At 45.1% G+C, this 14,912-nt stretch overlaps 2 protein-coding genes across 2 annotated transcripts in view; both read right to left on the bottom strand.

Annotated features, from left to right (window-relative positions):
* The window catches only part of hk2 (hexokinase 2), a 167,005-nt gene that overhangs the window by 13,686 nt on the left and 138,407 nt on the right, over positions 1–14,912 (bottom strand). The gene's annotated exons all lie outside the window — the stretch shown is intronic.
* On the bottom strand, positions 738–6,849 carry LOC125722495 (hexokinase-4-like). The gene is made up of 4 exons (XM_048998683.1): positions 6,753–6,849; positions 5,786–5,965; positions 1,196–1,295; positions 738–999 (listed from the first exon to the last, which is right to left on the bottom strand). The coding sequence occupies exons 2-4, from the start codon at positions 5,915–5,917 to the stop codon at positions 986–988; spliced, it is 246 nt and encodes an 81-aa protein (XP_048854640.1). The 5' UTR covers positions 5,918–5,965; positions 6,753–6,849; the 3' UTR covers positions 738–985.

A 14,912-nucleotide genomic window follows, 5' to 3' on the forward strand; every position in this document is an offset into this window, starting at 1 on the left:
GAAATTAGCAGGAGAACATTTTAAAATGAATTTGAGGAAGGACTTCTTTAGAATCCTTTTTTTTTTTTAGAACAGTGTATTTCAACCTTTCTTGAGCCTCGGCACATTTTTACTATTGAAAAAATCCCACTGCATACCCCCAACCAAAAATGTTACAAAATGACACTCTGTAGCCTAGTAATGACAAAATAATCTCTCAATTTATTTATACTCACTCAGTATGAAACCTAAGCCTGTTTGGAAGAACACAAAGCTGATATCCTGGCAGGAATTGTCTCTCTCTGTTTTTAGGTTTTATATGAGTCAGGCTTGAAAGGCTCAGCTCACACAGATATGTTGTGGAAAATGGTAGTTATGTTGAAATACCTTTGTTTGTTTTGAATACATCACTATTACAGCATAGACACTTGACAATGGCATATTTTTTGCAAATAAGAATTAATTTTCGAGAAAGTTTTTAGACCAATTAAGTGAAATTGGGTGATTTCCCACAGTACACCTTACAGTCTCTCACAGCACACTAGTGCGCCGCGGCTCAGTGGTTGAAAATCACTGAGTTAGAGTATGGAATAGTCTTTCTGCTAGTATTTCTGCAAGATAAAACCCTGGGTTCCTTTAAATCAGAGCTAGATAAGAGCTTAACAACTCTGAGCTATTGGTTAAGTTCTCCCCAAACAAGCTTGATGGGCCGAATGGCCTCCTCATGTTTGTAAATTTCTTATCTTATTATGAGTAGGCCCTCGTTGTTCCTGGAAAGGCAGGCAAACCAGTGGGTGGAGAACAGGAGAAATACACACACAAGCAAACAGACACACGCGCTCTCCGTGACTGGCTCACCTCTCCTTCTCGATGGCTGACACGAAAGAGGTCTGGAAGTGTCCAGTGGTGAGCAGGGCAGACGTCACGCGGCCCTGGAAGACATAGCCCTCTTTGGCCATCTTCACTAGGATGAGGCGCACCAGCTCACCCATGTACATGCCACTGATCATCTTCTCAAAGCTATAGGAGCAGACAGGATGCAGTTAGGTTAGCCGGTGTCTGAAACTGCCCACTGGGAACGGCTGCCCTCTACTGCCTGGGAACGGCTGCCCTCTACTGCCTGGGATAGGCTCCCACTAATGGTTGAATGGTTGGATATAATTTGAGCTAAATCATTAACATACAGTATGAAAATGCAGTTGACGGAGAGACCAACCGACGATGAGACCAATTTCACAGTTGTGGTCGTCGTATCCACATGTCATCATGGTGCCGACCGTGTCGTTGATCACAGCCACGATGTCAATGTCAAAATCCTGAGGAGGGTGAGACATTTCAGTTCAGACGGGCATACAGTAAGACATCAGCTCAGGAGGCCAGTCTGGCCTAATGGACTGCCAGATGTTCCACCTTCAGTCCAATTGCTTGTCGGCCAAGTGGCTAACAAACGGGACCAGAACTTGAGTGATTTTTTCTGCAAACGTGACACCCAGACATGTAGCCTGTACCAGACGGATGCTGCAAACTCTGCTTGCAGACGACACCACAGATGCCTGCTGAAAACAGGCAGCGTATGGACACATCGAGACAAGTGCCTGAGCCAGCCTTCTATATCGAGCTTCCTGCCTACCCTGAGCTCCCTGGGTCGGGACACTGATTCTGCTCACTGCAGCCTGACCTCATTGACAGGATAACAACAGTTTAATGAGGCACCAAAGTCCAGAGTCAACAATGGAGGCGGCAGACTGGAGCACAGGCTCCGGCACACACATGAAACATACAGCTACATCCACGGCTACTGATACAGCTGCTACGGCCATGGCTATGGTTACTGATGCAGCTGTTACGGCCATGGCTATGGTTACTGATACAGCTGCTACGGCCATGGCTATGTTTACTGATACAGCTGCTACGGCCATGGCTATGGTTACTGATACAGCTGCTACGGCCATGGCTATGGTTACTGATGCAGCTGTTACGGCCATGGCTATGGTTACTGATACAGCTGCTACGGCCATGGCTATGGTTACTGATACAGCTGCTACGGCCATGGCTATGGTTACTGATGCAGCTGCTACGGCCATGGCTATGGTTACTGATGCAGCTGCTACGGCCATGGCTATGGTTACTGATGCAGCTGCTACGGCCATGGCTATGGTTACTGATGCAGCTGTTACGGCCATGGCTATGGTTACTGATACAGCTGTTATGGCCATGGCTATGGTTACTGATACAGCTGTTACGGCCATGGCTATGGTTACTGATGCAGCTGCTGTGGCCAAGGCTACTGATGCAGCTGCTACGGCCATGGCTATGGTTACTGATGCAGCTGCTGTGGCCAAGGCTACTGATGCAGCTGCTACGGCCATGGCTATGGTTACTGATACAGCTGCTGTGGCCAAGGCTACTGATGCAGCTGCTACGGCCATGGCTACTGATGCAGCTGCTACGGCCATGGCTATGGTTACTGATGCAGCTGTTACGGCCATGGCTATGGTTACTGATGCAGCTGCTGTGGCCAAGGCTACTGATGCAGCTGCTACGGCCATGGCTATGGTTACTGATACAGCTGCTGTGGCCAAGGCTACTGATGCAGCTGCTACGGCCATGGCTATGGTTACTGATGCAGTTGCTACGGCCATGGCTATGGTTACTGATGCAGCTGCTGTGGCCATGGCTATGGTTACTGATGCAGCTGCTGTGGCCAAGGCTACTGATGCAGCTGCTACGGCCATGGCTATGGTTACTGATGCAGTTGCTACGGCCATGGCTATGGTTACTGATGCAGCTGCTGTGGCCAAGGCTACTGATGCAGCTGCTACGGCCATGGCTATGGTTACTGATGCAGTTGCTACGGCCATGGCTATGGTTACTGATGCAGCTGCTGTGGCCAAGGCTACTGATGCAGCTGCTACGGCCACGGCTATGGCTACTGATACAGTTGCTACGGCCACGGCTATGGCTACTGATGCAGCTGCTACGGCCATGGCTATGTTTACTGATGCAGCTGCTACGGCCATGGCTATGTTTACTGATGCAGTTGCTACGGCCATGGCTATGTTTACTGATGCAGCTGCTACGGCCATGGCTATGGCTACTGATGCAGTTGCTACGGCCATGGCTATGGTTACTGATACAGCTGCTACGGCCATGGCTATGGCTACTGATGCAGTTGCTACGGCCATGGCTATGTTTACTGATGCAGCTGCTACGGCCATGGCTATGGTTACTGATACAGCTGCTACGGCCATGGCTATGGCTACTGATGCAGTTGCTACGGCCATGGCTATGTTTACTGATGCAGCTGCTACGGCCATGGCTATGGTTACTGATACAGCTGCTACGGCCATGGCTATGGTTACTGATGCAGCTGTTACGGCCATGGCTATGTTTACTGATGCAGTTGCTACGGCCACGGCTACTGATGCAGACACCTCCATGACGGAATGCGGCAGGCTGTTAAATTTCCATGTAATTCCTCTTTGCAGGATAACATCCTGAATCTAGGACTGGTTCGGGGCCTTTAATGCTTCTCGCATTTCCCTCTCAGCGGCAATAAAATTTGTGCCATTGTCTGAGCAAAGAACTGTGACCTGACCTCTTCTGCCTAGAAAATGCCATATTGCATTAATACATGAACTTGCCTCTAAAGATTGTGCTACTTGTAAGTGGACCGCTCTACTGGTTAAACATATAAAAGGCACACCATATCGCATCACTTTGCCACGACTTCAAAAGGGCCAAAATATTCCACACCATTATTTGTGAAGAGTGGCTCGACGGGCAATAACCGTTCCTCTGGGTAGCTGTGCATGGGCAACTGGTCTTTGTTACGGTCAAGATCTTTAATCTCTACAGTTCTATCGTCTTCTGGGATTGACATCAGCAATGCTCTTGAATTGCCTGTCCACTTGGTCAAATGAAATCCCCTACTGAGGTACAATGACCTCAAGTCTTCCATGGCTTGGCTGTCCGATGGCACAGATACTACACAGTAATCAACATAAAAGTTGTTCAAGATTGCCTTAACAGCTTCATGCGAGGCTTTCTCTTTTCCATCCTCAGCTGTTTTCGCTAATGTATAAGAAGCTTAGCTTGCAGATGAAGTTGCAACAAACAAATGTACGCACATTCTGTGCTCTGCCGGCTCTGATTTTAGGTTGCCATCTGGCCACCACAAGAACCGCAGTAGATGTGTATCTTTTTCAGGCACCTCTACTTGGTAAAACATGGATTCAGTGTCTGCCATCATGCTTATTGCTTCCTTCCTGAACCTTGTCAATACTCCAATAAGTGTGTTTGTAAGGTCCGGGCCTTGAAGGAGTTGACTGTTCAATGAGACACCTTGGTATGTACAATCAAAAACAACTCTCAGTTTATTTCTCTTTGGGTGGTAGACTCCATGATGAGGAATAAACCATACTCTCCCATCATGGCGGGCAAGCTGCTCGTCAGGTACCCTGTTGGCATACCCCTTTTCCAGCAGCTGTTTCATAAACCTGCTGTACTGCATGTGAAATTCTGGATTCCTGGTAAGCTTCCTTCTAAGACTTGTAAGACGCCACTCCGCCACACTTCTGTTGTCTGGCATTTTTATGCCTCTTACCTTTAGAGGTAGCCCAATGCAGAAATGACCAGAAACTAACTGTGTTGATTCTTTCACTGAGTTGAGAAACCGAAGATCTTCCCATGACATCTCATGCTTATCATCATATCTTCTTTCAGGGAAGTCAGCATTATACATTTGAGTTATCAGACTTTCCACATTGGAGACAGATATGACTGACAGTGTGACTCACCAGTTCTTGATTAGCTGCAGTGCCTCTAAGTGGACCATTGATGACCTATCCAAGAGGTGTTCTTACTGCATATGGCCCATTACCTCTGCTGTTTATTATCATTTGAGGCGCCATTGCTTTGTATGCATCCATACCAATAAGCAAACCGACCTCTGCATTAAGATGTAAAATGCGGGCTCCATGCAGGTAAGTCTGCATCTTTCTGCAGTGGTATATTTTCCTTTTTCACTGGTATGCTTGGCTGGGTGAACACCCGTGGCAGATCTATATAATTCCTCTCTTACAAGCCACATAGTTCCAGATCTGAGAAAACACGAGTGGTGACCTTCCTCTCTGTGCCCATGGTACTGAGCAGTAATTCTGTAATTTCTGTGTTCCCCTTTTCATCATTTTCTGTCAAGGCTGAAACTTCCTTTTTTGACATGCAAAATGCTTGGATGTTTTGCTGAGCAATCCCCACATTGCATTCTCTTGCGACAGTCTTTACTCCGATGACCTTGTGTGACACAGCGAAGCAGAGTCCTTTGTTTTTAAAAAATCTAATTCTTTCTTTGGGAGTCTGGTCTTTTATCTTCTCACAATGTTCCAAGGCATGGCTCTTCTGACAATAAACGCATGGACTTTGAAAAGCATCAGGTCTAACTGAGGCATGTTTCTTCTCTCTTAGTAATTGACCCTCTCTGTGTCCTTCTGCCAGAGAAACACTTGCAGCAAAGCTGCTACTCTTGGGATTATTTCCTTTGTAATTTGGCATTGGCTTCCCTTTCCCTTCTAGACTTGTATCCAAAATGTCTCCAAACAGTGGGGCATTGTAAACCTGGCTCTCCTTCCTGTTCTTATTTGGATTTCATATGCTTGATTTCTCCACCGCTCTTTCAGCTTAAAGGGAAGTTTTGCGATGACAGCCTTCATATTGATAGGATTATCCATCTCATCCATGAACTCTATATCGTTCATAGTGTTCCGACATCCTACAGTATCAGGAAAAAAGCATATGCATTTAATACCTTTCTATCCTCTGCCTTGATCTGTGGCCATTCGAGGGCGTTATTCATATAGGCTGTTGCAATTCGCAGTGCATCTCCATAGTGTTGCTGTAGGAGCCTCTTAGCTTCTCTGTAACCTTCATCTGGTCTCATGTGTTTGCGGCTACGAACAAGGTTACGTGGTTCTCCTCCTGTGAATTACTGCAGATAAAACAACCTGTCTCGTGGGATAGTAGACTTGGTCTCAATAGCCTGCTCAAATGCCCTCATGAATGAACGATAGCTGAGGGGATCTCCTAGGAATATTGGAACATCTCTTTGAGGGAGACATGTTATGCATGGTATGGTTGACAAGCATCTGTGTTATCTCATTTTGGCACTGCATTGTTTTACATATACCATCAGATGTAACCTTGTGAAAAAAGGTTAGGTGGTACATTGGGCGGAGCTTAAATCTCCGCTTCTGGCGTCATAAGAGGAAGTGGCGGATCCTTCATTCTGATTGGTCGAGGGTTTATGCGCAAATATGGTATCAATACATGCTTATGCCACGTGTTGCCGATAGGGGGGTTTGGGAGATTAAACTTTAATAGAATAAAAATACATTACATGTATTTTATTAATGTGCTTTTTTAAATCACGTTTTTAAGGAATAATAAAACAGAGCAGGATGAAGGCAAGCTAGCACATACACGTTCAGCGGGGGCGTCCGTCCGGCCAGTAGCCGCGTGTTGTTAGTAAGCGCCGCGGCGTATTTTAAAAGAAGGCACCAAAATGTTTTAAAGAAGAAAGCACCAAAAGAAGAAAACCCTTAGTGTTATTTTAAAATAAAAGCAGTGTGAATTTAAACAAACATGCCCGAAAGAAGCAGCAGAAGAGCAAATTTAAACAAGTGCAAGCGAAACCTATGAACATACAGCCCCGTCGTTTTAAAAGAAGCGAGCACTCATTACATTTAACCAACACGAAAGACTTTAGTTATATTTACCAGGTTGGAGAAAGCATGTAAGCGGCAAACTTTTAGAAGAAATAGGACGAAACGATCCCGGAGACCCGCCACATGCGGCTACTCTGTTTGAACAACGCGGGTCGGAATGGACGATCGCTAGTCCGGCGTTTAGCGCATGCGCACCCACGCCGACGCCCCTTTCAAAATGGCTACGTCGGCGGAGCGCCTGTTTTAGCAAATAAACCCCTATAACCGTAATGTTTTTAAGTAATGAAGCACTTTTCTGTCAATGTGAATAATAAAGTAAAGCGCTCTGAGCATTTTCGATAGCAATAATCAGGAAATAACGCGGTTAATTCTTGTTTAAACGAATGCATGCTCTCATTCTCGTGTGGCGCACGCGCGTAGATCCACACAGCATTTCCTTTATTGAGCCAGCTCGTTGCGTGAAGCAGCTGTCAAATGGCTACCAGCGGAAATTGTTGTCGTGATGCGAACCGTTAGACTGGATTGTGACAAGCATGCCGCCATTCTGGCAGAATGCACACTAATTCTATATTTTATATGCTTATTTGTAAATAGTGTAAAATAATCTATTTCTAATTTAAATAAAAGTCGATCTATAACACAACACCCCCGGATTGCTTAGCTACATTTAGCTAAATTTATCTACGTATGGTTAATCAAAAGGTATAAACAGAACTTGAAAAGATGTATGACAACACATGCTGATCTTTTATTTCAAATAAGCCTCTTTAACCTCGTCGTTTTTAAGCAATGAAACTCTTTTCGGCTAATGTGTTATTTAAAATAAAACATCTTAAGCATTTCGACAACAAGAATCAAGGAATAACGCTGGCGATCCTTGTTAAAATAACTCTCCATGTCGCGCTTGTGCGTGCATATGCACTGTGTGGGTATCGTGGCTGCACGCACAAGCGCGACATGGAGAGTTATTTTAACAAGGATCGCCAGCGTTATTCCTTGATTCTTGTTGTCGAAATGCTTAAGATGTTTTATTTTAAATAACACATTAGCCGAAAAGAGTTTCATTGCTTAAAAACGACGAGGTTAAAGAGGCTTATTTGAAATAAAAGATCAGCATGTGTTGTCATACATCTTTTCAAGTTCTGTTTATACCTTTTGATTAACCATACGTAGATAAATTTAGCTAAATGTAGCTAAGCAATCCGGGGGTGTTGTGTTATAGATCGACTTTTATTTAAATTAGAAATAGATTATTTTACACTATTTACAAATAAGCATATAAAATATAGAATTAGTGTGCATTCTGCCAGAATGGCGGCATGCTTGTCACAATCCAGTCTAACGGTTCGCATCACGACAACAATTTCCGCTGGTAGCCATTTGACAGCTGCTTCACGCAACGAGCTGGCTCAATAAAGGAAATGCTGTGTGGATCTACGCGCGTGCGCCACACGAGAATGAGAGCATGCATTCGTTTAAATAAGAATTAACCGCGTTATTTCCTGATTATTGCTATCGAAAATGCTCAGAGCGCTTTACTTTATTATTCACATTGACAGAAAAGTGCTTCATTACTTAAAAATATTACGGTTATAGGGGTTTATTTGCTAAAACAGGCGCTCCGCCGACGTAGCCATTTTGAAAGGGGCGTCGGCGTGGGTGCGCATGCGCTAAACGCCGGACTAGCGATCGTCCATTCCGACCCGCGTTGTTCAAACAGAGTAGCCGCATGTGGCGGGTCTCCGGGATCGTTTCGTCCTATTTCTTCTAAAAGTTTGCCGCTTACATGCTTTCTCCAACCTGGTAAATATAACTAAAGTCTTTCGTGTTGGTTAAATGTAATGAGTGCTCGCTTCTTTTAAAACGACGGGGCTGTATGTTCATAGGTTTCGCTTGCACTTGTTTAAATTTGCTCTTCTGCTGCTTCTTTCGGGCATGTTTGTTTAAATTCACACTGCTTTTATTTTAAAATAACACTAAGGGTTTTCTTCTTTTGGTGCTTTCTTCTTTAAAACATTTTGGTGCCTTCTTTTAAAATACGCCGCGGCGCTTACTAACAACACGCGGCTACTGGCCGGACGGACGCCCCCGCTGAACGTGTATGTGCTAGCTTGCCTTCATCCTGCTCTGTTTTATTATTCCTTAAAAACGTGATTTAAAAAAGCACATTAATAAAATACATGTAATGTATTTTTATTCTATTAAAGTTTAATCTCCCAAACCCCCCTATCGGCAACACGTGGCATAAGCATGTATTGATACCATATTTGCGCATAAACCCTCGACCAATCAGAATGAAGGATCCGCCACTTCCTCTTATGACGCCAGAAGCGGAGATTTAAGCTCCGCCCAATGTACCACCTAACCTTTTTCTTGGGCTGTGTCTGATCTGAAATTACTGCTTTATGAGGTAAAGTTTTGCAATGGACACTAGCAGGCTGAGCTGTTAACTGTATACCTATAGGAGCAGAAATGTTCACTTGTTGTTTCTCATCCTCATCCTTGACAATACGAGTGCCTTTCGAGCCTGCTCTGGACCTGCCTTTGGTCTCATAATATTCATCTTGCCCATCGTCATAACCTTTATCTGGGCTTCAGATGCAGCAACCTGTGTCTCAAGGTCCAACTGCTCTTTGTAGAGTAAGCTGTCCATGAAAGGCAGCCACCTATTGAGGTGCCCAGGGAGCCGGGGGTTAAAGGCCTTGCACAGACATGCTGAGGCTGGGCTTGCACCGACGACCTTACAATTACTTAGCCCACTGAGCCACATGCACATTTGAGAATATACCAGTTACTCTGATCCTCTTCTTTATCCTTGTTAAGATGAGGCAATATTTCAGCAGAGTGCCTTAAATTCTCTGAAAAACTTCCCAAAGATAAATAATACCTCATATTTAATTAGCTGGGCATTCCTTTTATTTTGCATAAGAATTTCAATTTCCTTTCTTTTACTAGTAAGCTGGGCAAGCGTTCTCTTCCTTTATTTCCGAGCTTATGCAATTTACCTTCCACCGCTTTTAATGTGGGCTTTGGCGTCCTCTTGTGGCTGTCAACTGAAACGACCATGGCTACGACGGCCCTCTAATTAAGCGTAACTGCACATAAACCGCCCTCTTTTCGTCAAAACGACAGCTTCTATATATATTCTCACAAAAGAGTTTTACTGTGTGCACTCTCAGGAGGCTGCTGCATTTCAGTCTCTTCCCTGTTTCATGCTTAATTGAACATAGTTCCCTACGTAATGACATTGAAAACTGAATTCTTCATGAAAGCCTACTCACTTTCTTCCTTTGCGGGGCAATAAAAGTCTGCTGGACTGCAGGATCTCCACAGTCCACTTCTCTTTCAAAACGGTAATCTATGCCTTTTATCCTTAACGAATTAGTTTTTGACTAATGTTATCGCGGTTCCTTCTAATCTTTCAGAAAAACTCCCACTTCTCTATGGAGTAAGAGCATATGGTTGACGCGTGTTTCGGTAAAAACTCTTAAATTGAACTTTACAAGTAAAGGGGGAATGGCTAGACGTCTGCACTATCAAAACATATGATATATTAGATCACCTGCTGGAGCATATTTGAAGGATGGTCTCCAAAGGCCCAGCGCTTCCTGGACAGTGTCATACATCCCGTATTGATACTTCTAATTGTTGTCACGTCATTAGCTATATGGTACCAGCTTATGTATCTATACTCACATATATGTGCACAACACATATATTGGTGAATCATGGCCAAGGGACCAAATGTATTTGGATGAACTTGCGGACGATTACGTCACCTAGAATTAATCATTGTCCTTCTGTTACTATCATAGAGTGCGTTTCCACTGTACAAAGTACAGTACTTTTGGTTCGGTACTTTCGGGTTTCCATTGACTTCCGGTCGAGTACCAGTACCAAAAGTTCCAGTACCGAAAGTACCAAACCAGCAGGGGTACTTCTTTGGTACTTTGGGGTAGGACTGGCAAACTTATTTGCTGTCGATTGGTTATGGAAATAACCTGCCACTGAAACACAAAATACAACCGGCACCTTTTTAAACACTCAGCGAACAGCAAGAAATGAAATAAAAAGCAGTAGAAACAAAAATATTTAAAAAGTAAAAGGATAGATAAACGAGGCTTTAATCGCCATATGGTCGGATGAATAGATCCAGCGGGATTTGGATGGTGCGACTCGAAATAAGAAAGTATGTGCTGTAATAGCAAGCCGCTTGGAAGAAATGGGGCAGACGCGAAACACCGAACAATGCCGCTTGAAAATAAAAAAAAACTCAAGCAGGACTACAGGAAAGTGAAGGATCATAATAACATGTTTGAATTGAGCGAAAGAAATACCGCGCCGCGCTTTGTGATGATGTCAGTCAGGGGCGGTTACTGATGATGGTACATTTGATGCCGGTACCAGTTTTTACACCAGTGGAAAACCGCTTCAAAAGAAGTACCATACTTTTGGTACTTTATTTGAGTACCGAAAGTACGGTACCTGGTGCGGTGGAAAAGCGGCCATACATATGAGGTGATTGCAGTATTGATTGATTCTGATTGCGTATGGACTAATGATCCTGAGATTCAAATACATCCTCCATGATTCACCCATAATATTATTGTGCCAAGGCTGAACTGCATAAATATTGTTTCTCTTGTACTGATCATCTATATAACTTGTTTTTCACAAAATACCTTGTTTCTCATGAAAGGAGCCAAGATGCTTATCTTGTCCTTAAAGTCCTTGTTCTGGGATGCTTACCCTGTTCAAGGACACTTGTCTTGTTAATTTGTTTTATGAGATGCTTACCATGTTTTAGGACACTTACCATGTTTTTCTACGGGGTTTTCCTGAGGAGAAGAGAAAATGTTGCCCAATATGCATACCACTGATCGGTGTGTGGGACATTGTTCTCGCCTTCAGGAAGAAGGGAAAGCGTTGCTCAAGGACACTTGTCTTATTATTTCTGATCGAAACCATATCTAGCAGTCGGTGTGTGGGATGCTTACCTCGTCCTCAGGAAGAGAGGAACGCATTGATTATGGGAACTTGCCTTATTATTTTTGATTGAAACCGCAAGCTGCATTACTCGGACAAAATTGGGAAATTGAGAATGTATTCCCTGAGGGGAGGGGTCAGTCTGGTCAGCTCATCCCCTGCCCACACGATATGCTAAAATTAGTATAAGGGAAGGGGGAGATCTCAGTGTTGTTTGGAGCTCAGCCGTGGCATAGAGCGTGCATCGCCCGGCACTTTCTCAGAACTCACGTGTTGGTCTCCTGCCAGGACTGAAAAGGGCTCCCCAGTCTAAGAGTGAAGGTCGGTGATGATCCACGTCCGAGTTTGAATAACTTGCAACATTTTATTGATTATTGGGATTACTTATAAGAGTTTATGACTTACAAAATGATATATATATCAGGTGTAAACCGCACAAAGGTGGGTAGCATCTTGACGGAGGCTGTGGGGTTAGTGTCCCGGCAGAGGCCCCGGTCCATCTCCCGCCGGAAGCGCTTGGACACGTCCATCAGGGTCTCGTCCGACAGACGCATATGGTACAGGTACTTGTCCACCTGCGTGGGGAGGAGGAGGGAGCGGGTTCAGTCACGACAGGTGTGGACAGGATAACGGCTCACAAGACAGGAGGTGGGAGGAGCTTAAGCATCTGGCCAAAACCAGGGAACGTGATAAAGCATGTCCGTGAGACGTCAACTGGGACGATTAACACACCCGATAAACACCTGCAGATGATCTATGACCCAATTTGTCAACAGTGTGTCTTGTTGTAACCCAACTTTAAATACATTACCCAAAAATTACATCACGTCTATCTGAGAGACGTAACGGAAAGTCTTACTGCATACATGCCAAGCGGCACGTTCACTGCAGTGGTGTATATCAAAAGGCCTGCTGCAGGACGGCAGGGTCTGACGCTCCTTCCAGAGCTTCATCCAGAACAAGGAGCCTGTTGTACTGCTCTGCTGCTGCTTCAGGTGTTTGTCTAAGGTTGTGTGTTTTTTTAAGGACACAAATTCCAGCTGTTCTGAATTTGGACTATGTTTCATTAACTATCAAACAGGCGCTTGTGCGCATGTCCGGGGCTTTGCTCTGTGTGTGTGTGTGTGTGTAAGGTGTTCATGTCGATCCATTTTCACAGAAGGCTCAGGCTGAAATGAACTGAATACCCAACATGTACTTGCTCACCCTGTAGCACATGCGCATAGAGACATGATCCCCCACACAATAATCCTTTATTGAAAAGAGTAAAGGCAACTAGTTTTATTAATTTTGAAGTATGTATAAAAACTTTTGTTAGAGTGTTATTTTAAAATAAGTATAAAGCATTTAGCCAATGATTCAATGAAAGGACTAGGTGTTACAATCCTCGAAGTTTGCATCGCTTCTAATGGGGAAGTCTTGAGGGATGGCTGCTATGAGAGATGGCAGCTAGGAGGCTTTACCAGCAGGACACATCATCAGTTGTGTGCCTCAGCTTCACAGGGTGTTTCGGCCATTTATCACAAGACACCCTCTGCTGAGGCAGAGCCTGGGCGTGTGTCTCACGGTTAGCTGATCGCCTTAGCTGCCCAAGTGATATCATCCCTCTTCAGCCACAACCAGTGCTTGGTCCTCTCAGCAGTGTTTTCCAGTTCTCTGATAGCCTGTGGATGAGCCTGTCCCCTGACTCCAACCTCCCTAATGAGCTTCGCTGTTGTACTGGCAACAAAGCCCCCACACCCACCTCCACCGGGCGCACCTTGATATTCCAGCCTCTGTCCTCTGCCTCAGCTGCTAAGTCAGCACACCGCAGCTTCTTATGTTCAAAGGCTTCCTCGATGGCGTCCTCCCACAGTACCATCAGATCGATGATGTAAGCAAGTTTTTGGGAGTTAGACCAAAGGTCTGGTCGCAGAGTAGTTGTTATGATCTCTGGGGGAAAGATTGCATCTGCCAATCCCTGGCTACATTCAGCAGTCCCAGATCTGGGATTGAAGGGCTAGTCCTCTGTTTGTCCCCCTCCCGGACAAATGCTGGAGGGTGCTGGCGCACATCCTGGTTGGTGAGAGGTTGGGCATTGATGGATGCCCTCTTGCACTCGAATTTCTCAGCTAAACACCTGAGGACCTGCTTGCGTCTCCATGTGTGTCTGCCTTGAGTGAGGCTGGTCCTACAACCAACCAAGATGTGCTTGAGTGTTGTTGGGACTGTACACAGGAGGCAAGATGGGTCCTTTCCAAGCCATAGCTGCAGATTTATCAAAGGCAGCACATCATATGTAGCTTGGACTTCATTCCCCAGAGTTCATACCATGTGAGTTTCCTCTTTTCAACACCCTCCTACTTCATCCAGCGGCCCTGTTCGGCCTGTGCTATGGCTCTGGTACATCTGGTTGCTTCCTTCAGTCACCGCACCTCCTCCACCACCATGCTTCGACGATCAGTTGCAGATGCCTGTTGCCAGAGAGGTGTTACCGTTCCAAGACCAAAGTCTCCTCTGCCCTGTTGGACTAAGCCAACCACATCACGGTAGAGAAGAGCAGATTTGGCCTGTAGCACAGCTGTGGCTGGGGTTCACCTCGGGTTACTAAGGTGGGAGCAACGCCCCTCACTACAGCATCCTGGGAGTCCGTGAGTGACATGTCCAACCTCACCTTGGCGCATTTGAATTCCTCGATCAGGCTAGGAATGGGCAGTGACAGTATTCTGTCACTTTTGAGTCCAACACTGCTGGGGCATTTTGGAAGTCCAAGCAACTTCCTCATGTATGAGCTCACTAGCCTCTCCAGTCGATTGGCATAGGTGAGCAAGACCTCGTACGTGGCTAACGGCCACAACAGTTTGGGTAGCAGCCCAAACTGGAAGCACCAGAGCTTCAGTTTCCCTGGGAGTGTGGTGTTGCTAATCTGCCTGAGGCCGTTAGCCATGTCATGCCATAGTTGTTCAAGTTGCCAGGTGTCATTGAGGTCTGCATTATACCACCGCCCCAGGCTGTTGATGGACTTCTCTAAGACTATTGGAACTGGTTCACCACTAATATGGAACCGCTCAGCTGTGAGCTGTCCTTTTATGATGGAGAATTAATAAAGAATTTAAGTATATTATTCCACACGTGCTCGGACTAAAGCAGCAGAATTGTGTTTTTCTTATAGCTCAGGCCACCAACGGGCAAGAATTTATGGTATATTTTTGTTATTTTAAAGAATGTGGACACGATTATTTACAC

Source organism: Brienomyrus brachyistius, chromosome 2, assembly GCF_023856365.1.
Source record: "Brienomyrus brachyistius isolate T26 chromosome 2, BBRACH_0.4, whole genome shotgun sequence".
NCBI classification, from domain to species: Eukaryota; Metazoa; Chordata; class Actinopteri; order Osteoglossiformes; family Mormyridae; genus Brienomyrus; species Brienomyrus brachyistius.